Below are 12,743 nucleotides of genomic sequence, written 5' to 3'. Positions count from 1 at the left end.
TCTAGGATGGGATGAGCTGGGTGAGGTCCAGGTGTATTAGCATAGGCACTCATGCTTCACACTGGAGTCTGGAGACTAGAGTCTCTCATTCAGGACTTGAATTGCTACAGGACTCCCTCTCTAGCCCGTCTTCACAGCTTTAGCAAAGTTTCTCCGTCTCTCCACAGGACTTCTGGGATCCAGACATACTGCTATGGCCCTGGGTTTGGAGAAATGAACAGAACCCTCCTTTGCCACCTTGTCCTCTCTGTCTTCTGCCCCTGTTCTCTACCAGATCTTATTAGAACCACCTTCTATACCTGTCTCAAGTTCCTTCTCTTCTCAATGCCTTTCTGAAAGCCAATCAGCTGAATTCCACCCCTAGCACTGGCCCCCAGTACACTTAGAAAGACCACATGTCTCCAAGTTTCAAAGTCAGCACCCTTACTTAGTTCCCAGCTCCTCCATCCTTGCTTGCAGCTGCCTTTTGCCAAGGGGGCTTAGAACCTGTTCCCCCAAAGGACACTCTTTACCTGACTCCAGCAGCCTTGTTCTGCTTCTCTCCACCTTAATGCTCACTTTTCAGACTCTGCGTCTGCTTCGCAAAACATCCTTGGCCTCAGCTTTCAGAGCTGATAACATCCTTTCTGTGCTCCTTTGATAATCACCCCCTAAGTACTTTCTCCCAGACTCATCCTCCAAAACTTAGCGTTTTACTGAGAGGTCTCAAATTTAAATATCCCACTTGGCTCTTCCGTAAATTCTGGATGCACCTATGCAACTGCTGACTGGGACATCTATGTTGAGATGATTCCACATCTAGATGCTGATTCAACCTAGACTTGGAGCAGGCCAAAGCGTCTGTTCAAAATAAAATACTGGTTCCCACCATTCAAATTTCTCAGTATTCCTCTGGTCTAACCAAACCAAGCATCAACTTCACTCACTGAGCTGCTTGGTCAAACAAAAATAGCCCTCAGAACTATCATTTGCTATTTTTTATACTGCTGTTCTGTTCTGGGGGGCTGTTTGTTTGGGTCACCCTTGGTGGTGCTCAAGGCATACTCCTGGCTCTGCACTCAGGGATCACTCCTTGAAGTGCTCAGGGAACCATATAGGATTATGAGGATCAAATCCAATTGGCAACATGTAAGACAAGTGACCTACATGCTGTAGTATCATTCCAGTCCCTCATTTATGTATTTTTTCTCTTTATTTGGCTTATTCACCTACATTTTCCAACTTAAAAAAGATTTAATCACTGTATTCATTGTATGTACGGTGTACAAAGTACAGAATAAATTTCTCTCATTCTGAGCACTGGTGGAGGGATGGGTACTTGGTCTGTAAGTGTACCTCACGGTGATTCATTTAAATTTTTTTTTTTTTTGCTTTTTGGGTCACACCCAGGGATGCTCAGGGGTTACTCCTGGCTTTGTACTCAGGAATTACTCCTGGCGGTGCTAGGGGGACCATATGGGATGCCGGGGATTGAACCTGGGTTGGCCGCATGTAAGGCAAACGCCCTACCCGCTGTGCTATCACTCTGGCCCCACATTTAAAATTTTTTTAAAAAATTAAAAATAAAATAAATAAAATAAAATTTCTCTCATTCTATAAAACTCTACTCAGAAATGGCAAATATTAATAAAAATAAAGGAATGAGTCATTGCTACATTATATATGTTTATGTATTATGTAACAATTTACATTAACACAGTAAAGAACATTCAGGGGCTGGAGCAATAGCACAGTGGGTAGGGCGTTTGCTTTGCAGGCAGCCAACTCAGGTTCGATTCCCAGCATCCCATATGGTCCCCTGAGCACTGCCAGGAGTAACTCCTGTGTGTAGAGCCAGGAGTAATCCCTGAGCATTGCCAGTTGTGACCAACAAAGAAAAGAAAGAGAACATCCAGGAATCCATAGAATATCTATAAAATGGCACTATCCCTTCAGCTTAAAGAGCGAAGTCAGGAAAAGTGTATTTGGTATTTGCTAAAGTCAAATGCTCCACATGCTTCTGAGTACCCTGAACATTTTTTTAAACTGGGGGGTGTTATACTTCTCAGTTGGTGCTCAGAAGCATTAGGGGGGTCATTCCCAGGAACATTAGCCTCTATGCAGGTTGAACAGCTGCATCTCCATTTAGGGAGGCAAAAACTGCTCAGACCCATTTGTGTTGGTCACACTCAGCAGCTCCAAGAACCAAGCAGTGCCAGAGACCAAACTCTGGACCCCATATGCATGGCACACACTCCAGCAATTGGAATATCTTCATGATCCCAAGAACTCTTACAGGGGAAGTTGGAAATGCAAGGCCTTTACTTGGAGTGCATAGGCCACAAACAGCCCTGAAAAAGGAGAGAGTGCCATCTTGAACACAAAGACCCTCAAGTCACATATCTTTGTCTGGAGTGCAGTCATCCAGGCACACCCATACACAAATGAGCACACACACACAGATGCACACTCACAGCGATCACAGATGAACATACACAGATGGACATGCCCATGTAGATGCAGATTCATACACATGAAGATACACATGAAGACACAGATACATGTGCAGACAGAGGTAGGATACACATGTGCATAAAGATATGCAAATACAGATGCACACACAATTGCACACACAAATGAACACACATATGTAGTTATACACATATAGATGGATACATACACACAGATACACATGCAGATGCACGCATGCACAGATGCACACAGATAGACATGCACACAGATACACCTGCAGATGTGCACACACAAATGCACATGTAGATACACATGAACACAAAATATGTAGACACACACAGATACACACGCAAAGATGCACACACCCACCATGGACCTCAGTTTCACCTCTTGTGGACATGAATCAGTAGGAGTCATTGACTACTACTTTTCTCCTTAAATATCATTTTGCCTCTGACCCAGGAATTGTGTGTCTTCTGCCAGCATCTATGAACACATGATAGGTGAGATTGCCAGCTTTCAAGGAGATCACAAACTCGGCCAGACTCTGGACACTGACTGGAGGGGCATAGTGGCACCTTGTAAAAACATACCACCTGCTTTTGGAGTGACTGGGTGGGATTCTACCAATGAACAAGTTTCCATAATTGTGTGGCATCTGTTATAATTATAAGGCTTGATGAAATAATAAATATTTGATTCCAATAATGTACTTAATGTTAGGATGAAAAAATAGCAGCTTATCAGTATTGTATCGACAGACACACACCCCCTCCTCTCCCACCCCCTCTTGCCATTTCCTCTTTATGGCCATTATCTAGATCTCAGGGCTAAGTAAACAGCCTCACAGCAGCTGTTAGGGGTAGGGCCAGAATATCAACCCAGAACAGCCTCACTCTTCTCCTTTTTCTCTTTGTTTTGGGACCACACCTTGTGGTTATCAGGAGCTAATCCCAGTTTTGTGCTCAGAGGTGACTGTTTCAAACAGAGCTCAGGGGACCGTGTGGTGCTGAGGATGAAACCTGGGGTCCCACGTGCAAAATCATTAATCTAGATCTTTGACTGAGCTTGACCTAGAGCAGCCTTATATTAATGTCTGTGCTTGCTTCTACTTAATGATTCTTAATGATTCCGTATCAGCTCTATCTTGTTTTTATTTGGGGGGCATTGTTTCTATTTTTAGAATTTGTATTTTATATTACTTATTTACTAATACTAATTTTATTACTAATTATTTGTTAAAAAGAAGTTTGAAGTGAGTAATACAGTTTATATATTCTTAATATAAGCAGTTATCTTTTAAATTAAATGAATTTACATGTCTAAGAAATCAGAATTGTTTATTCATCTAATATTCAGAGCAGGACTACATTATAATACAGTCTTTAATATGTACAAATTCATGAACCAACTATATATGTGAGTACATGTGATAATTACATTACTACATGTTAATGTCTTCATAAAGAAGCTATTTTCCTACTCACCAGCATGACTTAAGGAATGCTCAAAGCTCATTTTCAATATTAAACTTGGTATCAAATAATAAGCCCTATATCAGGTGAAATTCTTCCCTAAAAGATAGTGCTAATTTCTGATAGAAGAATCCAGAATATTCAAAATAATGGAAAAGGGACTTCAAATTTAAATGACATTCTCCACCACAAAAATGCTTTGAAGAAGAATACATATTTCTTAGTCAGACGCAATATTTTTGCAACCATTTTAGTTATTTCAACTATGCTTGTAAGCCATTCACTACTTCCTTCCAGGTTTCTTTATTTCTCTTTTATCTATAATTACGATTTTAATTATTTTCATGATGGTTTAGGTAATGAGTTGCAATGGTGTTCAAAATTTTGTTATTGATGTACATAGTTACTGCCCACCCCACCCACCAAAAAGTACATGATCGCTCCCTCATCCCATGTCACCTCCAGCTTAACAGTCCTTCCTTCCTTTCCTGCCCCATTATTTGACAGTTGACAGTTACAGTTCTGGAGCACACTATTATATCCATTAGCACATTATGTGCTCAAGACCCCCCACCTCTGTTCCCAAGTTATTTCCAGTCAACTTGTTTATTGCCCTGCCCTCCTCTCCACAAGCCAGGTGATCTCAGGTCTGCACCCTAGTAGCTGAGCTTTATTATCATTGATAATAAATATTTTTGATTTGTTTCTCTATATACCACAGATGAGTGAGATCATCCTGTCCTTGTCCCTCTGCCTCAGGCTTATTTTACTCAACAGGGTGCCCTGCCAGTTCCATCCAAGTTGCTATGAATTACATGACTATTTTTTAGAGGGTCTGCATAGTATTCCATTGTGTATAAGTAATGCAGATTCTCTACCCATTCACCCACTATTAGACACTAGGGTTGCTTCCCTGTTTTGGCTATTGTATTGAAAGCTGCTGTGAAAATGGGTGTACATATAACTTTCCAAATTTATGTCTTTGATTTTTGAAGAAATGACCTTTCTATAGAGAGTGTTATGTGTGTGCATGTGTGCCTATATGTGTGCATGTCTGTTTACATTCAGTTTCTTAAGAATCAGCTCTGGGTAGAAAACTGGAAGAGAGGGAAAGAAGGCTGGATTCAAGGCACCCAGCAATGTCACAGGTCTTCAATCTGTGCACACAATTGATGGGATCAGACAATGAAGAGAGAAGTGTTTTATTACAACAATTTCCCTTTGGTATCCCTGTGAGCCAGGCTGGGGTTATCCAAACCCTCATCAGAGGAGAAAAAGAGACAAAGATTCCAAAGACTGAGCCCAAATATCTCCACATCACTTCAGTGGTAGAATAACTTTTTCTATTTACAACATCAATTACAGCTATTACATTAATTTCATTTGCTGTCTCTTATCTTTAATCTATAAAAATGAAAAAATGAAAACTTTTATAATCCAGATTAGATATTGATGAATATTGTAGCTGTTCAAATTGGGTTTGTAGGCTTGGAACATCAAAAAGCAAACATTTATGAATACATTTCATTATGATTGCAAACCACCAAAATTTGGTGGAATCCGGATATTATACAATAATCATCCTCACCTACACAGTCAATGAGCAACTGCATACATTTGATAATGCCTTTTTTGTTGTTCTTATGCTGTGGTTGCTCTGATTAGAGAAGTGACCATTTCCATTTGTTGAATCTTATAGCTAAAAAGTTTTTAAATTGTGTTTTACATGCGTTATCAGGAATGACATCTTTTTATTTTCATTTTTATTGGATTTTATAATTGATGTGTGTGTCTCAGTGGGAGGGGCAGTTTTCCACTGTAACTATCTGAGAAACGAATGTAAACCAACATGGGTGATAGCTTCATCTCCAAATGACCTAGTTCCTAGTTGCTCTAGCCTGACATGGTTCTATTTTTGTATTTCATGCTCATATTTGACACCTACCATTCCCAGAGCTTGGGAAGGCAATTCAGACCATTGCCTAATCCTTGGCAGGGCTGGTGCTTGGTTTATGAAGAAGCATTTGATCCCTCTCCGTTGCCTTCCTGCCTGACTTTGCCCCTCAAGCCCTCATTCTCTCTGAGAATGCTCCAGAGGTTAAAATACTCAAGGAAAAATTGGTTAACTTTCCAAGTTTGGCAGAATTTGAAAGTAATAAATCAGATCACTTTTGTACCGTTTTGTTTTGGTGCCATGCCCAGTGGTACAAGAACTTGATTAATACGTCCACTATGACTTTTGGTTTCCTCCATCCATATTTCACTCCCTTGGCAATCAGTCTAGTTTTGTAGTTCAAAGACCAGCTGTTCAATGAGGACTGAGCTCTTTTCTGAATTCCAGGCCCACATTACATTGCTGGGCATCACCTCCACCTGTCTGTGGGCCTTCAATAAAAGCAAGCTCATCACTGAGCTCAGATCCCCTTGACCCTCTCCTCTCCCCAAATACCCATTTCTATAAGAATAAAAGCTAATCTTTGCAGCTGCACAGCCCCGTGTTTCCTGTGGATCCAGTTCTCACACCGCAAGTCTAACCCAGGGGGAATTCTGGTTACCTCTAGTCTGGCAGGAGATCTCAGCTCTTTGCCTGTTTTACAGGCCCCCAAAGGCCCTATTTGCCCACATCTATGTCAGGCTCCATGCTGCGTTCACACTCAGGCCTTGGGTCCTTGGGTCTCCTGCCCCCTTTTATGAAACAATCACTCGGTGACTCCTGGAGGAAGTCAGCAATCAGCAAGCAACCCCCTATCCACCTACCTCCCCAGATCCTCTCCCCCGCCCCCACCATTGTCTTGGCACACTCCCCAGGGCAGCATCACCCATTTGATGAAAGAGTGTTGTGAAAGTCCCTTCTTGTGATGGTGAGGCTTCTACAAAACAAGTCAAGACATACTATATATCTGGGCAATACATCAGTGACCCCAGTTCCTGTGGGGGAAAAAACCAAAGTGCAAATGCTTCATGCACTACTTAGGGCCTACATCTCTCCTCCTGACTTGCCAGCCAAAGGCCTGGCAAAAATTAGCCCAAAACTCATTGCACCCATACCTTTGCCCCCGACTCCTGGTCACCTGAAATCTTTCACTAATTGATTCACTTCTCACAAACCTTTGATCAAATGTCTTTACTCTTTTCATTGTTGCCTTATTGTTCTTGTCAATGGGAAGCCCCTTGCTACTACTGTAATTCTTGGCAGGTCCAGTCTCTATTTCTTCTTTTTTTTCTTAAATTTTATTTTTATTAAAGCACCTGAGTTACAAAGTTATTCACAGTTGAGTTTTTGACCAACAATATTCCACCACCAGAGTCAACATCCCTCCACCAGTGTTTCCAGATTCTCTCTCTTGCCCCTACTCCTGCTCCAGCCCCAGCCTGCCATTTTGACATCACCCTTTGCCCCAAGGAATAGGAAGAAGATGGAGAAAAATAGAGTGAAAGGGGACAGGAAGAAAAGATAAGTGAAAAGAAACCTATTCCTACTTAAAGGGTCCTTTCATTGAATGAACACTGCCCACTGCTTATCTGCCTGGTCTATTTTGAGCATCAGCCTCTCCCCCTGTCTCCAGAATGTAAATGTTGCAGGGACAAAAAGAGGTCTGTGATCTGTTGTCTCATGGGCTCTGAAGCTCTTGAAGCACTCTCTGCCTACTGCAGGGGCTCAATACATCTCTCAATAATGAAGCCTCATTAACTCCAAGAGCTCAACTTGCCAGGTAAAGATCTAGACACAGGTCTGTGCTCTTCTTCCCACCTCCTGACTGCAAAATTTGCATTCCCCCACCCTACGATTCCACACAAACACTGCTGAGAAGTCCACTTAGGTCAAATAGCTAAGTGGAAGGTCAATCTACAATCAGCAACTGACTTGGCCACTGTTAGAGAGTCAGAAGAATGATCAGTATTAGCAAATGAGGTTGATATTTCCAGTCATAAACTTGGATCACTTCACTGAGTTTCCTTAAGTAGGGCTTCCTCTGAATGGGGCAAGGGACTAAACTGGACTTTTCTTAGCTTCCCTAGCACAACTGGATCATAAGGAAATGCCAGTTTGGCACTATCAGGCATGTGATCTGACAAATCTTTGTCATTCCGCATCCCAGTGATGGTTTGAGATCTTGTGTCCGCTAACTGAGGGCACAGGCTTTGCTGGGAGAAGACTCTACTCACCAGGATGAAAACAGTGAAGAAGATGACCACAATTGCAGCCGTGATGAACAGCTTCTTCCGAGGAAATACAGCAGCAGGGAGGAGAAAGACCAGAGCAAAGCAGATAGCACCCCGGAGGCCTCCATAGGCAATGATGAACTGATCCTTAAAAGTCAGGGGGATGGTCCGGAACCAGTTAATGACCTGTGTCAGTACAAAGACACCTGAGAGGAAGACAAGCAGACAAAAATGCGATGTGAGGCCAGAATCTGATGAGGCCAGAATTTTAAATTCTGACAACTCCCTCTAAGTCCCCACAACAGGACAAATTCCATGAGCAGCATTCCTGCCAGTCTGTTCTCTTCTCTCCATCGTACCAGCATGACCCCAAGAAAGGTTCTGTGACCTTTGTGGTTTCAGGATAATGGCTGTAAAGGTGCAATCAAAGAAGCCAAGAGTGGTGAATTTGATTTATAGAAAAGACACGCTGGTACCTGAGGAAGCAAACTCTGGATTTGCAAAGGGGAAAGGAAGAGAATGAGGAGAAGGAAAAGGAGAAGGGAAAAGGAGGATAAAGAAAAGGAAGAGGAGGAGGAAGTTGTGGAAGATGCAGACACCAAGTGAAGAAGCAAGGGCTGAGGAGAGAGTCCCGCTGTCGCAGCATGCGCAGCTCAATGTTCGCTGAGGCAACAAAAGCTCATTACCCAGCGCTCTCCAGATCAGACAGAAGACCAGAGTGAAGCAGACGAAGGCCCAGTTCCACTCGTGGTTCTTCCCAACAGTGGACACGCCCATGAAGATGAAGATCAGGGTCTCGCTGACACTACTCAGCATCTTCATGAAGTACTTGATGGTTGTGTAGGATTTCTGAGACACATTTTCCTCTACATACTTATTCATAGTCATCGCACAAGCAGTGATTCTGCGGGAAGAGAGACAGCTTCTATTTCAACATGTGGATAATCCTAACCAAACATGAGTCAGCACACAAGAGTTGTATGATGGCTCTGTTCTCTGCCTATGCCTATAACATTATTGACTAATTCTTTTTTAGATGTAATTTGCTTCCTGAGGAACCATACCCTCTCTGAATGGTTTCATCAATACCCAAGGTTATCATGCCATCATCACAAGTAAAACAACCTCACAATTAATGCAAAGCCCCCTGCTTACCTATAAAATGTGTTCCATCATTTTGTATTCCTCTATTTCCTGAAATGTTAAACAACTGTTTAAAATCCTAAACATAAAACTGTGGTCATCTTGAACTTCTCCCACCATAAATCCTCAATGCCCCCCTTCTTCTGATTGGTCACCAGCTGTTTTTGAGTATCTTAAACTAAGTATTTCTTGGACTCATGAGACAGTCTCACTCTTTTTCATTCCCAGCCCTGGGTTCCAGGATTTGACTTATGTACTGATTCCATTTCCAAGAAATTTTGAAATTGTGAACAGACAGCAAATTGCTAAGGAAAAGCTTTTGCTTCCCACAACCCTTGGTCTGTGAGTACTGGTTTTTCCTTCTCGTGACATCCATATTCTATATTCTACATTCACCTAACTCTGAAACTTCACTGACTCTATATGCCCACAAACACTGCACAGTTCTTCTTACCCTCAGTAGCTTTCCAGTGTTTTATGAACACCCTCCAACAGTGAACATTGGAGAAAATAAATCGAAGGGCTCTCAGAGTGCTAAAATATAAACAGATACCCTCAGACATTTTTCATTGTAATTGGCCTGCTCCTTATATACAAAATAGAGGTTTCTTTTGATATAAGATTGCTTCTGCAGGATTCCAGGGACCATATGTAGTGCATGATCAGACTATGAACAAGGCAAGTACTGTACCATTTCTCCAGCCCCCAAATACAGAGATTTTTGTGCCCCAGGTTAAAACAACACAGGCCATACCCAGTCAAGGACTATAACTTTAGCCATGTTGCCACTGTACCCCAAATCAGCAGATATCTTTTTAAATTTATATGAATGAGATTGCATGATTCCTGTGATAAGGAAGAACATCTTACTAGCCCTGCTAAGAAAATTTGGCAGTCATCACCATATGGTGGTAGCTGAGGATTTATCTAAGAAAAGTCAAGGTTTATGGCACTCCTCTTTGTCAGGTACTGTGCAAACTCTTTGCATGGATTATGTCAGTTAAACCTCATTACAAGTTTTGAAGGCAATTCTATTATCTTTGTCATTTTACAGAAGAGAGAACAAAGGTGAACAGAGCTACTGACTGAAGACTAGATTGGTGATGCCAGGCCTTTGACCTAGGCAGTCTACCTCTCAGTTAGGACTGTTATAAGAATCTGCCTTCCCTTTTGTTAGCTCTTACTGAGTCTAATTATCTCAGATGGAAAAAAGCCTTCTCCCACCAAGTTGTTGCTTATTTTTATATTTGACCTAAGCCCAAAGGCCAAGAAGCCATGTTCTTCCTTATGTTTTCAAGTACAATGTGTCTGTATGAATTTAAGGTAGTTACACTACTGAGAACTCAGTAGCTTACAATATCACTGACACCTCATCTCACCTTGGCAGAGGTGGTCAGAGGTCCAAATTCATTTTCACTGAGCTGAAATAAAGATGATCAGAGGCCTGTGGGTTCATCTGGAGCTCAGAGGAGGAACACGCACCGCATCCCTTCTCACCTGTAAACTCACCCTGATCCATTGACTCATGACCACGTTAAAGTCGCCTCTTTAATGATCAAATGATCCTCATGACAAAGGAACCACCTAGATCATTTGGTGTCATTTCTCTAGCCTAAGACCCTTTTGCCATGCAAGTTCACATGACCACAGGTTCTGTGGATAAGGATCATTGGGGTCACCAGAATCCAGGGACCACACTGTTATCAGCATTCATTTCCCTTGTGTGCTTGTTGTCCCCCAACACATGTGCCAGATAGACATGATCAAAGCTGTGCACATATGTTCAGTGACAGAAGCAAGTGTGGACTCTGACTCTGTGACAAGGTGGGATCTTCCCAACAGGAAACAGAGGCTGGAGAGAACAGGACAGGGTGTGGTGCCTTTCAGAGTGAGCACACATGGGCAGTACCCCAGAACCCACCTCAATCGAAACCTCCAGCCCTGCACACCTCTGAACATCCTCCTTCAAATGTTGGCTTGTCTTTAACCAGAGCTAAGGAAGAAGGATTTTCCCAGTGCAATAAAAAGGACATGGCTATATTAACTTGATCAAGAACCCAAATTGGATTGTGCTACAAGGAAAAGGGTCAAAAATGAGTCTTTTAAGATACACAGCAAGGTGAGTCTTAAGAATGAGTCTTTCAAAAGAGTAATGGCAAGGTGAAACTTGATAAAAACTATAATGGTGGAATTACTTCTTGAAATTCTATAGTTGTCTAGAAAAGATGCTTTGGATGTTTTATTATAATACATTTCAACAGAAATACAAATGTGGAGAATAAAAGAAATCAAAGAACTCACTACCCAGATTCTTCCAGACATTTTAGTTTTTAAAATGCAACATTTCCTGTAGACTTGAAACCCAGCTAGTTCCATTTTAACCCTATTCCTATTATTCAAGTTCAAAAACTGATGTATATGCTGTATATCTGAACTATTCAAGTTCAAAAACTGATGTATATGCTGTATATCTGAAACCTATGTGTGAGAAGACCAATGTTTCTTCAATAGGGATGATTTTAACAGAATTTTAAAAGACTGAGGACTAGAGCTTTGTTAATTGGGCTAGACATATCACTTGAAGATCTTCCAATACCCACTAGGTGAGATATAAACTGTAAAGGCAAAGGGCCAACTTCATTCACTGTGTGAGCAACTCAACAATATCCAAGGGACAAAAAGATAGTAGAGGTGTTACCTTGCATGCAGCTGACCCAGGTTCCATCCCCAGCACCACATATGGTCCCCAGAGGCTGCCAGGAGTGATCATCAAAAGCACAGAACCAGGAGTAAGCTCTGAGCACCATGGTATGTAGTCCCAAAACTTATAAACAACAACAACAACAAAAGGAATTTATATACAGGAATAACTGAAAACTGTAACTTTGGTGTAGTAATTAAAACAAAATGAATTTTGCATCAGAGCCCATAGGCCCATTTTTCTGTACTCTCTGTTCACAACATAATCCCAGAAGAGATGTGGGTGTCTGTTAGACACCTCACTGTAACTAAAGCTGCTTACTCTCAGTACAAGTGAGACACCAAGGAAGGAATGTCCCAAGGGATGCCAGAAACCACCAAAGCCAACACTGCTCCACTCAGGAAGGATGGCCATGTCCGTGACAGGACAGTGAACAGCCTGGAACAAACACTTCCCCTTCCTAGTCTGTCACACATAATCTTAATGTATGTGGTCTCTCAAGTAAAGGCCTGGAGGTATTTTCATTACAAAGACATTTTGGGTCTCTGTCCCGCTATCCTCTGACCTGAAGTCAGACCACTTCAGTAGCAACTCAGAGTAAACAAGCTATATAGGAGACGGTCTCTGTCCAGAACAGACTTTCTGAAACAGAGAGAAATAAGGCCCCAACTACCCACACTCAAATCGCCAGCCGCTCTGTAAAAGGCTGTGTCTTTTATTTCTCTAAGAGAATCATGAGAAATTAGACAGCTAGAAAGCAAACAGATGGTATCTGACCAGCTTTACTGGTTAAAACTTCAAGAGCACGA

General features: G+C 41.9%; 1 protein-coding gene across 1 annotated transcript in view; it reads right to left on the bottom strand.

The window, feature by feature from the left end:
* The window catches only part of SLC9A2 (solute carrier family 9 member A2), a 99,307-nt gene that overhangs the window by 32,767 nt on the left and 53,797 nt on the right, over positions 1 to 12,743 (bottom strand). Inside the window, exons 4-5 of the mRNA XM_004617920.3 lie at positions 8,777 to 8,994; positions 8,094 to 8,296 (exon numbers count right to left, since the gene is read on the bottom strand). Of these exons, the coding sequence (XP_004617977.3) occupies positions 8,094 to 8,296; positions 8,777 to 8,994 (421 nt within the window). The remainder of the gene's footprint in view (positions 1 to 8,093; positions 8,297 to 8,776; positions 8,995 to 12,743) is intronic.

Source organism: Sorex araneus, chromosome X, assembly GCF_027595985.1.
Source record: "Sorex araneus isolate mSorAra2 chromosome X, mSorAra2.pri, whole genome shotgun sequence".
Taxonomy (NCBI): Eukaryota; Metazoa; Chordata; class Mammalia; order Eulipotyphla; family Soricidae; genus Sorex; species Sorex araneus.
The sequence above is the reverse complement of the archived record's forward strand: the minus strand, read 5'-3'. Positions and strand labels throughout refer to the sequence as shown.